General features: G+C 45.0%; 2 protein-coding genes across 6 annotated transcripts; one reads left to right on the top strand and one right to left on the bottom strand.

Annotated features, from left to right (window-relative positions):
• Positions 1 to 93: 93 nt before the first annotated feature.
• On the bottom strand, positions 94 to 5,783 carry LOC117850016 (uncharacterized). 5 transcript variants are annotated; one of them, XM_034731787.2, is made up of 15 exons: positions 4,924 to 5,702; positions 4,664 to 4,738; positions 4,413 to 4,541; positions 4,247 to 4,320; positions 3,843 to 3,936; positions 3,536 to 3,578; positions 3,191 to 3,253; positions 2,529 to 2,758; positions 2,147 to 2,267; positions 1,972 to 2,072; positions 1,745 to 1,858; positions 1,371 to 1,541; positions 1,164 to 1,307; positions 952 to 1,097; positions 94 to 827 (listed from the first exon to the last, which is right to left on the bottom strand). In XM_034731787.2, exons 1-15 carry the CDS (start codon positions 5,238 to 5,240, stop codon positions 679 to 681), a joined length of 1,971 nt encoding a protein of 656 aa, XP_034587678.1. In that variant the 5' UTR covers positions 5,241 to 5,702; the 3' UTR covers positions 94 to 678. The 5 variants fall into 5 exon arrangements, 3 of the variants coding, with proteins under 3 accessions (XP_034587678.1, XP_034587680.1, XP_034587681.1); XM_034731789.2 differs by having other exon boundaries at positions 4,664 to 4,822; positions 4,924 to 5,062; XR_004639157.2 differs by lacking the exon at positions 952 to 1,097 and having other exon boundaries at positions 613 to 827; positions 1,164 to 1,296; positions 4,924 to 5,783.
• Positions 5,784 to 8,193: 2,410 nt separating this feature from the next.
• LOC117847830 (calcium-dependent protein kinase 29) lies at positions 8,194 to 11,418 on the top strand. Its single transcript, XM_034729115.2, has 8 exons — positions 8,194 to 9,037; positions 9,536 to 9,659; positions 9,756 to 9,899; positions 9,998 to 10,150; positions 10,241 to 10,356; positions 10,437 to 10,604; positions 10,779 to 11,000; positions 11,102 to 11,418. The coding sequence occupies exons 1-8, from the start codon at positions 8,456 to 8,458 to the stop codon at positions 11,297 to 11,299; spliced, it is 1,707 nt and encodes a 568-aa protein (XP_034585006.1). The 5' UTR covers positions 8,194 to 8,455; the 3' UTR covers positions 11,300 to 11,418.
• The last annotated feature ends 4,922 nt before the right edge of the window (positions 11,419 to 16,340 follow it).

The following is a 16,340-nucleotide window of genomic DNA, read 5'->3' as shown; positions in this document are numbered from 1 at the left end:
TGAGACATGTATTTTGGATCAGCAGGTGTAATCATCAAAGACTAACAATGGAACCACAAAACAAAGACAATCATTCAACACAAACTACAGGCATAAGGTGAGTAGTGTAATTTCATTTGATAATTGATCATTAGCTTGTTGCCGTATGAAGTATGAACACATACACAAGTCATCAACCTATTCAACATACTATGGAACGCAAACCAATTCAAAGCCCGAGCGCCATGATCATCTCGAAAAATTAACTTGTTTCCAATAGGCTACCTTAGTTCCATTCATCTTCTCCTAGTTTCCAACACATCTTCATTATAAATATCAAACTATAAGGCTCCATAGATAAGCACCTTGCCTTACAGTTACAGACCACTGTCCAAACTCCAAAGCTTGTACAAAATCTCGGTTCTCACAGTTCTCCTTTTGCAGTAAATGACCTTAAAACTTCAAAGGCATTACCCTTTGCCTGATGTATTATCATGCCTGTAGTTGCAGTATTAAAAATGGTCACCTCGAAATCCAGGTCGAACAGATCATTCCTATCCAATGCCAAGGAAATAAACAAGCCTGATCCAACAATCACAACCATATACAATCTATGCCAGATGACAAAACAAATACAGCAGCAACAGCATGGCTCTGGAGAGACAAAAGAAGCACTAAGCAGTTACCAATATATACTAGTCATGGGTCATCATCGTATGGAGCACAAGTGCTCAAGTTTGATGGGACAACCAGAATTGGCTTTCCATGCTTCTTGAATTCAAGGAATGCAGGAAAACTAGTGCTTGACAAATGAAAGTTGCCAGTCAGATCCACTCGCTCCAAATTACCTAAAATGAAGGGAAGACCAGTTAGTTATCAATCAATCTTTATTGTCGGGTGCTTATACAAATTTTCCTTGTAGTTAGAAACAAAGGAGAATTTAGTAAACTATTTATTTTATTATTATATTACATGTCCTCTGCTTCAAGGTGTTACAAATGACCTCCAATGATTCAGGCGGTAAAATGTTGGCTGCTGCATTGACTGAGACGAGGTTTGGCGTTTGCAATATTAATTTAGAAACAAAGTATGCTGCTCTGATCCCACCACGATTCTTACTGCAATATATGAACAAAGCCAGTCAGGAAGTTGATAATATATTGATTGGCAGTGTTTGTTTCTACCTGATGTTGATATGGGAAAGAGCTACTTCCATTGGTAATGCTTCCTCGAGGATTTGGAAACCTAATGCTCCCAAGTCAATATCTTCAATATTTAGATCCCTTACATGTGAACCCAAGAATTTGGCCAATACGGCTGCCACAGAACTGCAAGTGCATTTCAATAAGTGAAAACAATAGGACAATGCATGAAAAACAGATACTACTCACCTCCCTAAAGGATTGTCCGCTATAGATAGCACATCAAGTGGTTGCTTAACATATGTGAGGCACTCCAGAAGTTCACTGACACCAATACTGGACAAGTCACAATTCTCCACTCTTAATTTCAAAAGTGGATTTTCCTTTTGAATAGCCCATGAAATAAAAGGGACCAATGATCTGCGATTTTATATGCAGCTATTCAATGCTTCGGTAACTCAACAAGAAACAGTTTAAATGAGGCAACAATTTATCACAAATATTCAGAAATACTGTGCTTTGTCTATGATATCTAGAGGAAACTGAAGAGACACATGAAAACATCATTCTACTTTCTGTATTGATTACTATGGAGATGGGCATTCAGTTATGTCAGCCAGTACCTGATACCTTCATCCATGATTGGATTGCCACTTATATCCAAATCTCTTAAGTTAGGCATTTGTATTAGAATTTTGTGAAGATCTACAACATCATCCTGTTGCAAATTATTTCCCCTGGAATGATAAGAATCAAGAAATGAGAAACACACTTAGGCCATCAGAAATTCTGAAAACAACTAGTAACAGAAGTTTTGTGAACAACTATGTCAGCAAGGACAAAGTAATACCTCAGGTTAACAACGGACAGGGAGTTCAAAGAATTATTTGATTTCAGTGCCAATGAGGAGCTTGTAGAACTTCTGTTCAGTTTCGAAAGCCAGCCTGCAATCTACAAGAAACAATCAATTTAACGAGTAGAAAAGATGTAAAAGGATCAAAGAAAAGGTTTTCCTGTCAACCCACATTGTTTTCTGATATCTCGAGAGTTTGTAAACCACATGACGACTCAAGGAGAGTGTGAATAATCATTTGAGCAAATGATGACTGCATCTTAGTATCATGGAGTGACAACAAGTGCAACGACCTGAACAATCGTAAGAATTTAACAGTGTTCAAATGTTTCACATAGCGATGAACTGCATTAAGTATCAATACAACAGTGCATAAAAGTTAAAGTAGCAACTACTAGCTCAGAAACACATAAGTGGTCAACGCCCCCATGATTAATACTAATGGAATGCTGTTGAAGAACAATAAAGAAACTAAAAATATGGTTCGATTTTGTCAGTCCCTAATATATAAATTAAAAAAAATCAGTTAAGAATATAAATGGCATGCAGCTTACTTCCCAGATGATAGAAACTTTAACAGACCAGCTGAGATGGTCAGAGGCTTGGTTTCACAGATACGCGATGATTTAATACTAAATTGTTTGATTCCATGGCTTTGAGATCCCTCTTGCAAAACAGCCTTGCATATTTTATCCATGACAGCAGGATAAAGCTGGCAGTGGATGAATTCAAGAGATAGCAGTGTCTCCGCATGGCAGCTCAGAAGCAGACATACACTGCTAACCTGTCAATGAAAATTCAGAAGAAACTTAAGCCACTGGAGCCACTAATTCCATACTATCATATCACTAAAAAGAACCATAAAACAGATGGACAATTAGACACCATATAGAAAATGATAGTACCAACACAATTTAATGATGAAAATATCTACAGCTTGTTTTAGCTTTTGATATACTTCCTATTTGAAATGCTTATTCACCTAGCCTTAATAGTATCATGAATTGCGACAGCACATGTAAACTAAACTGGAGAATTATTCTGTCTTTCCTAGGGTTGAAGAGAACTATTGTGCACATGCCAAAATAAAATAGCGAGCATTCTTTATCCTTTCGGCGGATTTCAGAGAATGGTTATGAATTTATGATGCTCCCCATTGTTGTTCCAGATGCTACGTTATGCAACGGCAAATGTAATATCACAGGCATAAGATTACCTCAGGCTCTGATATAATTCTTATGAACATTAATCTTTCGAGCTTGCAATGTTGAAGCAAGTCCTGAGAGAGAAAGCATTCCCAGCAGTCAAAGCACAATCATCTGAACATCATAAAAAGGATTCACCATATTTCAAAAGATATGCAATGATCTGGATGACAAATGTATACATAAAGATAGTTGCATTGATGATGTAGATGCCCCCATTTGACAAAACAACATGGATGCATACACAAGAGCAGAACCGAAACAACAAACTCACAACATCAGCTATATAAAAGAAAAGAGAGTGGACAGTCAAGGAGCTCTAAGCTACTGTACAGCATCGGCAATTAAACCCTTACATAAGTTTCTGCAGTGCAAAGAACACCTTGCAGTCTCAAGCACCTGAAAATAAGGAGCAAAGTTGATATAAAGAACTGCAAATGACTAACAAATGACAAAAACAGCAGGTCCAATTAGATCCATTGTTACATCGACACTGTAGGACATATAACATTGCATGTCCAAATTATTATAGATATCACTAAGTCCTCAATCATGTATGTTAATGAATTGAACATTCATTATCGGCGAGTGCTGCAGAAACTGATAAAAAATGTTGAGCTAAAAAAGAAATGAATATGAACAACAATTGTCATATGCTGGCACCTTGTGTAGCAACCAAATCTTCTTAAATGATTTGTTAATCTTGAATGCTGTCGAGGGATGTCCTCACTGCGGTAGATGAAATTCATGATTTTAGCTGCTCAATCATGAACAAAACATAGAAATGTCATTGCAGCAGTACATGGGCAATCAAAGTTTTAGGTAAAAAATATTTTCAAATAGTTAATGTCAGTTCTGCTAATCTAAAAAAACAAAAAAAAACAGCAAAAGTCACTTTAACAGGAAATAGGTATCACACTGTTAGATAAAGATATTTTCATATAGTGGAGGTTTGTTTCTATAACTAAGCTACACAGCAGATAACAATTAATCAGTTAACCAAGCAACGTAACAAACAAATGACAATATGGTAGATATATCATGAAGGAATTATTCTGAATACTGACCTGATATACTCGACTCACTAATACCCCCACAAAAAGAAGGAAGAAAGGCACTCTCTGCAGCTTCATCCAGGCACCTGCGAAGAGTAAGAAAACAAAACTTCATATGTGATGAAGGTGTTAAATCATTTCATTCATAAAACCCATTCACAGATCATCGAGTGCGTACTCTTGTAAATGCTTTTCCCAGTACTGTAGCTGCCAATCCACAATGGCCACACTATCATGCCCAGCATTAACACCAAGGGGCCATCGAAGTTTGAACAACGATTGCCAAGCTGTATTGAAATCTTCGCACCTGAAATCACCATCGTATGAGAAATGTCAGGTATTGGAAGCAAAACACTGATGATCCTTGTCTCCAGTCCAATATGGAAAGTATCGACAAAATGCAATTTTTGCATAAATGCGTGTAAAAACCTTGAACGTTTTATCCCACGTCTGTCACCATTTTGCCCTCCAAGTCCAGCAGTTGTATTAGCAGAAGAGCAGCATCTGGCATTGGGAATAATAAGCATAATGATTATCTCTTCCTTCATAAAGATGCACGGTTTTCGTCAGAGAAAACACCAGATGACACTGCAGGTGTAGAAAGGGAATAAGAAAAGAATCGGGAACAGGAACGAGGCGTTCTCGTTGCTGTGTACTAATTGGGAGAGAAGGGAAGAGGCGTAGGGTACCCGGCATGGGCGGCGTGATGGAGCGACTCGAGAGCGGCGGGAGGGAGCCGGGACGCCAGCCGGTGCAGAAGCTCCCAGGGAAGCGCCTCCGCGACCTGCTCCGGCCCCAGGTGCTCGTCGTACGCCTCCTCTCCGACTTCTTCTGCGAACTCGCCGGGACCGCCGCCGCTGCAGCAGCCTCCTGCCCATCCATTTCGGTCCGCGCCTACGCCCGCGCTGTCGCGGGTGAGATGGGCGGCGACCGCGTCCAGGCACAGCGACAGCAAGCTTGGTGCCGGAGCCTCCGCCGCCGCCGCCAAATCCGCGAGCTCCGCCATGTCCGTCCGCTACGCCCTTCCGACTTCCCGCGAACCACCCCTGTGCGGCTGTCCCTCCTCCGGCCTCCGCCGCCGCTGCCGCCGCCGCCGTCCCGTCGGGTGTGGGCTTGGTGGGCCTTGTTTATGAGATGGGGCCTGGTGGACTAATAGACAGGCCGAAAGCTAGCTATATTTGGTGGTTGAGTTGGCCCAAGGCCCACCGGAAATCCTATGCACTTCCTGAAGGTGGGAAGAGTCTTCAATTGGAGATTGGTGCATGCGTGCAGAGCCGTCCGATCAAGCTGCTTCTCCGCGCGACAGCTCCCGTTCCCGACAGCTTGAGTGCACGCCGGCCGCCGCCGCTGTTAGGGTTTGGGTTTCGGGGGTGGGATTCTCTGGTAGCCGGCGGCTTAGAAGGAGGACCGGGGTGGCCTGTTGGCCCGGCGGTGGAGGCGGGCGAGACGGCGGCGGGAGCCGCCGGTCGGGGCAGTGGGAGACAACCGGAAGGGCGGTGTCGGCGGCGGGGGTGATGAGCTTCGTCGAGGTTCGGACGGGGTGGTCAGAGCTGGGCGGCGCGGCGAGGCGGCGGGGACGCCGCCGGCCGCAGGTGGCGGAGGGCAACGGCGGGGGCGTCAGGTGTGTTCCAGTTCGCGTGGTGGGGGTGGTGGTGGCGGATTCGGCGGCGGGATCGCCGCCGAAGACGAAGGGTTGTCCGGCGGGGCGGGGGAGCAGCAGAGATGGAGAAGATGACCGGAGTTCGGCGGCGTTGGCGGCAGCGGCGGCGCAGACGGGGGCCAGCAGGAAGAAGAGGAGTGGCCGAGTGGGCCGTTACTGGGCCGTGCAACGTCTAATTTCCCATCGTCCGTGTGATGCATAGGGATCCCCAAGGCCGACTGCGAATTTTTTTTAATTTTTATATTTTCTATTTTAGCATTTTGCAAAAATATATAGTCAAACAAAAAAATTGCAAATCTAGACTATACCGCCGTTTGAAACGGCTATACCTAGACGAAACAGCGGAAGGGGTACTGCAGCATCCTTACTGCCGTTTCAACCGGCGGAATCTCCCACCACTCAGCACTATACTTTCAAAAAATCATAACTAATTCATATCAATTCGGATGGAGATAAACTTTATCTAAACATTGTAGATCTCGACGAGATCTACAACTTTGTAGTTGAAACTTTTTTCATTTGATATTATATTAATGCTCAAATAATCGACACAAGTTTCAGATCTAAAATTGGAATTTTAATCTGAAACTGGGCAGCACACTTTCAAAAAATGATAAATAATTCATATGAACTTAATTGAATCCCTCGATGAGATACAACTTTGTAGTTCAAACTGTTTTCATTTGGAGCCATTTAATTGCTCAAATAATCAACACAAGTTTCACAACTAAAATTCAATTTTAGATCTGAAACTTGTGTCGATTATTTGAACACCAATATGATATTAAATAAAAAAAGTTTCAACTATAAAGTTGTAGATCTCGTCGAGATCTACAATTTTCATATAACGTTTATCTCCATCCGAGTTGATATGAATTAGTTATGATTTTTTGAAAGTGTAGTGCCAAGTGGTGGGAGATTCCGGCGGTTGAAACGGCGGTAAGGATGCTACAGTACCCCTTCCATCGTTTCATCTGGCTATAGCCGTTTCAAATGGCGGTATAGGCCTAGATTTGCAATTTTTTTTGTTTGACTATATATTTTTGTAAAATGCTAAAATAAAAAATAAAAAAATTCGCTGACTGCTAGCACCCCTTTTGTGTAAACCTTCCTCTAAAAAGAAAAATTGTACCCTATAAACCCATCTCCATGAAGGTCAGCGCGGTTGGAAATCATGATGAAATGCAAATACTGTTGAGTGCAGGGATCTTCGTGCATTATTGATGCCTCCAAAGAAATTTCTTTACACATTTACAATCACAATATGCTAGTCGTCTTCTCATGCATTTGCGCTAGGTAATTTATAGATTTCCTTTTGACAATGCACTAGATAATTTGTAGAATTTCCTGTTGACATTCTATATTTGTTGCGGGTTTCCATTGACGATCTGCAGCTGGGTTTCCATGTGTTGCGCTGGACAGCTGGAGGGCCCATTCAATCATTCACCCGTTCCATGTGGGTTTGCACTTGATTGTTTCGGAAGTGCCCTGTGGGCTGTGGCCCTGTCCACCACGTCTCTGCAGCAAGCCCAATTCGGCCCAATAGGGCAAAGGAGAGCAGGCGGCCTAACCCGCAAAGAAAGAGCAATCGCAGCTGGCCCAAAGGCAGTGGAGAGCAGCAGCAGGCCTAAATTTTAAGTCCATTCTAGGTCCAATATGCACATTCTAGGTCCAAAGAAGGAACAAAGAACATAACATAAACGTACAATATTGCTAAAAAAACATAAACGTACAATATGCACATTCTAGGTCCACCTGCCACACCTAATTTTTTTTTGAAAAGGAGACCACACCTAAATTTTAGGCCTTTAGATTCCCATGCAACAATATCATGATAAAGGTCTCCACCAACATAAAGCCCTTGGTTTATCTCCCTCCTCTACATTGATAATCCATTCTTGCCCCGCGGCCAGCCTTGACATCTCAATCTTCTCATACCTAGGAAGTATTTTCATAGGCCACATCACCCATATGCCATTCTATTTCCTTGTCTTTAACACATTTTACTGCACGTTTTCATCGTCGCTATGTTACAGCTTTCTCCAGAAAGAAACCTAATAGTGTATTATAAGCAATAATAATTATCTAAATACTATGAAGATATTGAAAATTCCTGAGAGACAACAGATCTAAGGAGACAAAAATGCAAAAATCACACTACATCTTATACATTAAGGTAAATAAATGCAAATAACTATTGATGCGGTGGACATTAAAATTTTCAGTCGCAGTTTTTTTTACAAAGAATTGTTGAAGCAATTAAATTTTGAAACGGAGCTAGAATGCGAACGGGACGGGATCACATGGAAGCAATGGAAGAATCCCAAAAATGGCAAAACGGGAACGAAGGATCCGGGGGGAAAGAGAGGCTGCCTCTCTGTCAAAACCATCGACCACGGCAGCGCCATTTCCCTCCATCTCTCTCCTCCGATCCTCTCTTGCCCAAGAGAGAGGGAGAGGAAGAGAGAGATCCACGCCGTCCGTCCAGGGAGAGGAAGGCCGGCGGCCACTGAAACGCGCTACGTCGTCGTCCTCCGGCCGGCCGAGCGTGGGCCGCGCCGATGGGGAACTGTTGCGTGGCCCGACCGTCATGCAAGCCGCGGCGGGGCGGCGGCGGCGACGGCCGCGGTGGCGGCGCCGGTAACCGTGGCGGTCGCTTGGGTGGCGCCAACGTGCGGTCCCACTCGACGCTGTCCTCGATCTCCGACGCCGCGCGCGCCGCGGCGCAGCCATGGACGCCGCTGACCGTGCTGGGGGAGGGCCTGGCGGCGGCGGCCAGCGCCGAGGAGCTGCTCCGGCGGTACCAGCTCGGCGAGGAGCTGGGGCGCGGCGAGTTCGGGCTGACGCGGCGGTGCACGGACACGACCACCGGCGAGGTGCTGGCGTGCAAGTCCATCAGCAAGCGCAAGCTCCGGAGCAGCGTGGACATCGAGGACGTGCGGCGGGAGGTGGCCATCATGCGGTCGCTGCCGGAGCACTCGAGCGTCGTGCGGCTGCGCGAGGCCTTCGAGGACGGCGACGCCGTGCACCTCGTCATGGAGGTCTGCGAGGGCGGCGAGCTCTTCGACCGCATCGTCTCGCGCGGCCACTACACCGAGCGCGCCGCCGCCGCCGTCATCCGAACCATCATGGAGGTCGTCTTGGTACGTGCGGATTTCCTACCTTTTGACGCTTGCATGTAGGCATGCGTTCGATGTGTTGGAAACAAATTTGACTTGCATGTGGTCAGATGGTGCATGTAGGAAACAAACAGGAAAGGTGTCAAATGAGATGAGAAACAAATACTAGTATATATTACTGAACAAATGACACATTTGATCGTTCAAAAGTTTATTCATGGTTCAGAATTTATATTGTAGTTTAGGCAAACATTTAAATGCATGTATAGATGTTCTTGACATAAGCAATGGAATCCTATAAAATTCCTGGATGCATTCTCCACACTCTGTGCTTAAGAAGTTCTGAATCATGTTGCCATGCATCTTCCAAAATCTGCAAAATTCATGTTTTACACATTTTTGTCATGCAAATTAGAAAGAAATTTCCAAAGATAAATTAAACCAAAAGATATATTGACCTACTGTTTCTCCGAAGGCATGAGATTATCTACGCTTACATGTGGTAACATTACCTTCTTACAGCATTGCCACAAGCACGGCGTCATGCACCGGGACCTCAAGCCTGAGAACTTCCTGTATGCCAACACATCTGAGAACTCCCCTCTAAAGGTTATCGACTTCGGTCTCTCTGTGTGCTTCAAACCAGGTAGGAAGTCCACAGAAACCACAAAGCTTCCAATTATTTTACATTTTAAAAATTCCTTAAAGAATTCTCACATTATTGTGAGCGCTTCCTATTCAGGTGACAGATTCAGTGAGATCGTTGGATCCCCCTACTACATGGCTCCTGAAGTCCTGAAACGGAACTACGGACAAGAAATCGACATATGGAGCGCAGGGGTCATACTCTACATCTTGCTATGTGGTGTCCCACCTTTCTGGGCTGGTAAGTTCATAAATATGTCTGAATCGATGTAATAAACACCTAATTATTTTGATCTGGTTCATCAACTCATTGACTTTCTGTACATTGATCCTTTGCAGAGACTGATGAGGGGATTGCACAGGCTATCATCCGGTCGAACATCGACTTTGAGAGAGAGCCATGGCCAAAGGTGTCAGATAATGCAAAAGATCTTGTCAGGAAGATGCTTGATCCGAGCGCCTACTCTCGGTTGACTGCCCAGCAGGTTCTAGGTTAGCTATTCATTCAATATTTTTCTGCTCCAAAAAATTGTTTGTTGGCTGAATCTAATTAACCACCATTTATGATCTACAACAATGAAGAGCATCCTTGGATACAGAATGCCAGTGCAGCTCCCAACATTCCTCTTGGGGAAGCAGTGAGGTCCAGGCTGAAGCAATTCACTGTTATGAACAAGTTCAAGAAGAAGGCCTTGCTTGTAAGCTGTCAATACCATCCCATACCTATATTGTATACAAATGTTCTCAAAGTCCAAGCTGAAGTATTTTTGTTGTTCAGGTGGTGGCAGAGTACCTACCGGCCGAAGAGCTTGAGGCAATCAAGGAGCTATTCCACATGTTGGACACCAACAAGGATGGGCACTTGACAATCGAAGAACTCAGAAAGGGACTGCAAACGATAGGGCACAATGTCCATGACACAGATGTGGATATGCTCATGGAAGCTGTAAGATCCTCTTCAGCTATACATATACTGAACCATCTCATCTTCCACAGTTTCCAATGTGTAGCATTGCTCCATAGATTAAATGATTAATCAACTGCACAAATTTCAGAAAAATAATAACCTGGAAACAAATCTGAATGACTACTGAGATGCTCCTATGTTTACATACTCTAGGCAGACATAGATGGAAATGGGACCCTGGACTGCAAGGAGTTTGTGACAGTTTCCATTCACCTGAAGAAAATCCGTAGTGAGGATCACCTGCCCAAGGTATTCAGCTACTTCGACAAGAACGGGAGTGGATACATCGAGATCGAAGAGTTGAAGGAGGCCCTCTCTCCAAGAGGCGATCAGAAGGCCATCGACGACATCATCCTGGACGTCGACAAAGACAAGGTTAGGCTGTCACCTCACAAGAACTAGCAAACTATTTAACAGATCAACAGTATTAAGCAAATTCATTGCAGTAGTTAACTAACCAGAATGTGTTCCGACAGGACGGGAAGATCAGCTACGAAGAATTTGAGCTGATGATGAAAGCTGGAATGGACTGGAGGAATACATCGCGGCAGTACTCGAGAGAGGTTTACAACACCCTCAGCCGCAAAATGTTCAAGGACGTGTCCCTGAAGCTTGACATCAACAATGGGCCACTTGGTGCCGTGGCGCCGAAAGAACAGCAAGCGGTTGATTGAGTGATGCCTCTGCTGCGAGAGCTGTATCCAGTTTTCCATGTTTGTGTATAGGCCGGTCACCACATTTTGGCATGCAAACGTACCAGCAGGGCTGGACCATCGACCCTGTTTCAGGTGCAGATGTCAAGGAACTCCCTGAATTACATCCTTTCTCTTTCTCAAAAACAAATAAGGAGGGAGAGAGAGAGAGAGAGAGAGAGAGAGAGAGAGAGAGAGAGAGAGAGAGAGAGAGAGAGAGAGAGAGATGATGACCTTCCCCACATTGATCGCCACTAAAAATTGAACCACTAGGCAGGGCTGTCCGTGTTCTTGATCCTGAGCAGGCAGTTCCTCTAGCTAAACCTCCAGCCAAGAACGATCTCAACTTCAACCACACTGCCCATGAACGGGAATGAAGAAAAGGCTGGGGCATCCAATTGTGAGCAAATGCTCTGAGCTAGAGAGAGGAACCTCCCCGCTGTGGCATTCACACGAACAGGAGGATCATTTCCTACCGTTGCGGAGGTAAGTTCCCATGGGATTATGGGAAGATCACCATCCCTGTGATATCGAATTTTTAAGTTCATATCATGTCGGAACATTTCTTAAGCGCAACCAACCAGCTTGCAGTTTCATTTTTTTTAAACAAAGCAGGAGCGCTGCTAATTCATTTAAGGAAAATGAAGTTCAGATTTACGTAAGGTTCAATATTACAGAAATGGAGTCGATGTCTACTCTTACTCATTTAAAGAAATTAAGATACACTGCCCAGTTCTAGGTTACCACGTGCTCTCTGTCTCATCCTAACGTCCTCTTGAATTATATGGAACACTTGTAAGGGTCGTAGAGTCCTTGCTTGAAAAACTCGTCGGTTTCGTTCGTTCCATATTATTCCATGCTATTAGGATCATGAACGCTGCCATAGATTAGCCTGTTGCGACGATCTTGTCCACCATGTTTCCACTTCCTCATCTTCATTTGTTGGAATGGTGATTACCCCCCCCCCCCCCCCCCCCCGCGTCCAGTTACTTACTAGCATCCAGACTTCCTTGGAGTAGCCGCACTGCAGGCACAGGTGAGCTGATGTTTCAGGTTCTTGATCACACAATGGACAGTTAATATTGCATTGCTAATTTCTGGCCAATATCTTGTCAGCTGTCAAGATCTTGCTTTGTATTAACAGCCACGTGAAGAGCTTGTGCTTAGCTTCAATGTGAGCCTTCCAAATGGTATTGCCTTCAAAAGTACTCTAAATTCCTTTAAATTGTGCCTCATAAGCAGATTTCGATGTGTATGATCCATTAGCAGTCTATCTCCATTTGATTTGGTCTTCATCATCATTGAATTGGACATCCTGCACCAAGTCCCATAGTATTATAAATTCTACCATTTGTTCCAGCATTTGCATCCTCCATAAACCTCTAGTCCAGTTATGATCAGTGAGGTTCTCCCTCACAATTTTGCTTTTCCTCCATGCCAATTTGTAGAGACTTGGAGCTATATCTCTAGGAGCTCTCCCATTAGCTCAGGAACATTGCCAGAACTTGGTCCTATTCCAGCTTGCAGTTTCATGATCTTCCGTAAGCAGCCCATATCCATCGATAGATTGAAGTAAATATATCTAAAAAATTACTCCTACCTTTCATTGTTTTGCCCATCCTCTCACTTTACTTGCACAGCCGCCCAACTTGTCAAGTAAGCGCGAGTTTCAAAAAGAACTTGCCAAGCTAGGTGTGGTTAGTTACTAGCTTCGTCACAACTTCTCAATTCAATGTTATGCAGCTCTTCTAAGTATATTCCAAAAAAAAAAGCTCAGCTTCACTATTACGATGGTTACCTCCAAGTTAATTCAAGGAGTAAGAACGCACCAGGAGTTGGAACAAAGTAAGAATGAGCCAGCAACAGTAACAATACTGTATTTGATCCCATCGCCTTTCTTGCCAACTAGTTGCTGGATTAGGTACATGTGCATCAAACCAAACGTGCAGGGATTAGAAGAGCATCAAGTAGTAGATATTATTAGTAACAGAGAGAAAGGACAATGACGGCATGTTAACAAAACAGGCAGGCATTCATTAGAACATGAGTCCATTGTACATGGCATGCGTAGCTGCATAATTTCTCTCTATATATGTATATATGTTCAACTTTAGGTACATTTTCGAAAAGGAAACACCAACATGCGTGGTTAACCACGATCTGATTGGTCTCCTTTTTTTAGACGATGTCCTTTGCACCCTAGTGACGTCTTAAGGCATGCAAGCAAGTGTACTAGGGAACTAAAGTTTATGACACTGCGCTGAACGATCAATCTTATGAGTGATGAGAGCTTCTGTTTCAACATGTACTGAACTGAGCAAAGTAAAAGAAAAAAGTTTGTCTTAGTATAAGTCTAGCTTGATTTGTTCTACTTGTGATCGGAGGGAGTGTACAATGGTTTCTCTGTAAATTATTGCGGGGCTCCTCCTTTGTTGCATTTGTTATTTACCAACAACTAAACCTTCTTGCTAATTAATTCCTTGATTGGGTTCGCTGTTCTGAGCTTTAGAGCAAACTTTGATTCGTACCACTTGAACTTCCTCTAGTTTTTAAGGCAGTTCGTTCGCTCTCCTTCTGTCCGAGTCTCTCTGTTAGTCTCGGGGCCTCATCAGCTCTCCATGGTCCTGATTCCTCCACGATGCATCACCGCAATTTGCATTACATGCCCATGCCTCGTACGTGCACAGGCGTATATGCATGCATGCGGCCACCATGAACGGTTCTACTTATATTAGCTATATATACTAGGCAGTCACGTGTGTATAGCTAGTGCACTCTAAATTCTAATCCAAATAAGTAATATCCTGCATATTTTTTAGGTGTAGTCACTTTCATAGTAGCTAGACACAAATAGAACAACAAGTAATTATTTCGAAACTCCAATGTGCGTTGGTGTTATATTTTTAAGACGATGTTTCTATTAGATTTAACTTAGTCTAACATTAACTTAAACAGTACCTTAGCTTAGCCTAATCATGATCACTAACTTAACTTAATGTGGAAACTTAGATTAGACTAACCAGAGGTTGTAGTCATCGTAGATGCCTCTGTAGTTGTTGCTGCAGGGTTGATGTAGATGAAGTAAACGTGATCTTCACCAGATCAGGAGCTTGTTGCTCCTTGTTTATTTCAATATATGGGACCCACGAGTGATGCTTAAAAACAGTTCTAGCTTCTCTCTGATGTGGCACTGGTGAATACGTAGTTTTGAGCTTCACTCACACGATGATGGAAATATAGCTAGCTAGGTAGCTGCCTGCACGTGCCACACGTACAGTCGATGGACACGCCGTGCATATCGATTCGATGCATAGCTGCAGTGTCGACGACCCAACGATGCTTTCTCTTTCGATCGCTACGTCGCCGAAAGGGACACCACGGCAAAAGCTTACTCACTACGCTCCACTCTAGAGCATAAGGAGTATGCGGCCAGTCGGCCATGGCGAACGGTGCGGTCTCGTGATCCATAATGTTTTGGCACGTGTCGGAAGCCTGCCTTTATCCACAGAGCACCACCCACGCATATACACGCCTTATTATTCTTCAGTAGCACGTCACAACTCACAGTCACAAGAGATACGACAATGTGAAACTTAGTACTGTGCACGCACGCACACACCTTGTGAAGGACACACGTATGGCCAGCGCTAGCTAGTGTCGATATCTCGGTCGACTGGCGGCTTGCATTGCTTGCTTTTAGGTGGCAATCGACCTGCCCTAGCTATACCTACACATGGTTCTCCTCCACGTGCATCGATCAAGGATAGAGCTAGCTAGCTTTTGCAGTCGCAAATCGGAGGATGGCGCGCACGCAAACTTTTCTATCCAAATGATTGAAACGTGGTTACACCGAAGTGCTGACGATTGAATATGCATGCCACGTACGTATCCCGCGTATATAGGGCCGAATCGATTCGACGAGTACCACTCCAAGCTCAAGCGCGACAAGTGGAAAGTGCCAATGCTTGCTGGTGATGCATGCTGGCTTGGCGGCACACGACACCCACGGCTCCCCCCCCCCCCCCCCCCCCCCCCCCCCCCCCCCCCCCACCCCGCAACCAGCCAACCAACCGTTGGCGCTTGCGTGCGCACCAGCAGCGGACCCCGCCGTCCACGCGTCGCGCCGCCGCGGGACCTTTTACCTTTCCCGGAGAGGATGGATAGAGGAATCACCAGCCGCAGCCGCACACCTGGCCGGCGCCACGTCGGAGCATGCGTGCCGGGTGGCCTGGTCGATCGGGCCGTGCTCATCCCCATCCGCTCCAGTCCCAGCCGGCTAGCTACCTACTAGTGCGTGCGAATTTCAGTGTTAGCGACACGGATCGGGGTCGGACGAGACAAGGCAACAAGACGCACGGCACGCGACGTCTTGTCATCCAACAGCAGGAGAAACCGTGCCATTTCATGGAGGACAGCAATGAGAATAATTGAGGAGAATGGAAAATGAGAGGCTATTAGAGGACCAAGCAGGCTTCAACGTACTAGGATACATTTTTCAGGCATTGGGCTGACAAAAGGCGTGGCCAAACCGGCGAGCTCTGGCTCCCGTCCCCCGTAAGTTTTATCCATGGCAGAATGATGAAGAGAAGAAAACGGAGAGGAACAAGGAAACAGAAAAAGAAAAAGGAAGTTTCCTCATCTGGTGGTGGCTCTGCGTTCGCCACGGACCTGCAACGGTGAGCTGAGAAGAATGATTGCGTGTAGTGCGAAAATGTGAGGAGAGATGGTGATGGACCAAGGTGCATCGTGGGAAGAAGGTTGGCAATGGACGTATCTTTCTTCCGAAATAAAGCACACACACTTAATGATACACGCACGCATTCCTGTAGAGTAACTTCGAGCCGGCCGGAACGGCCATGCACGGTATACACCGCATTGACGCGCATCCATCACCCACCATGCATGGCAACATGAACAGCCACATGGTATGTCCATCGACGCGGGCCCCAGCGGCACCTCCACTCAGTCCAATGGGCTGCCTGGGCCCCCACCCGCCCGACCACGGGTACATATAGCCCCCACC

Source organism: Setaria viridis, chromosome 3, assembly GCF_005286985.2.
Source record: "Setaria viridis chromosome 3, Setaria_viridis_v4.0, whole genome shotgun sequence".
Lineage (NCBI taxonomy): Eukaryota > Viridiplantae > Streptophyta > Magnoliopsida > Poales > Poaceae > Setaria > Setaria viridis.
This window is presented reverse-complemented; position numbering and strand designations above follow the sequence as displayed.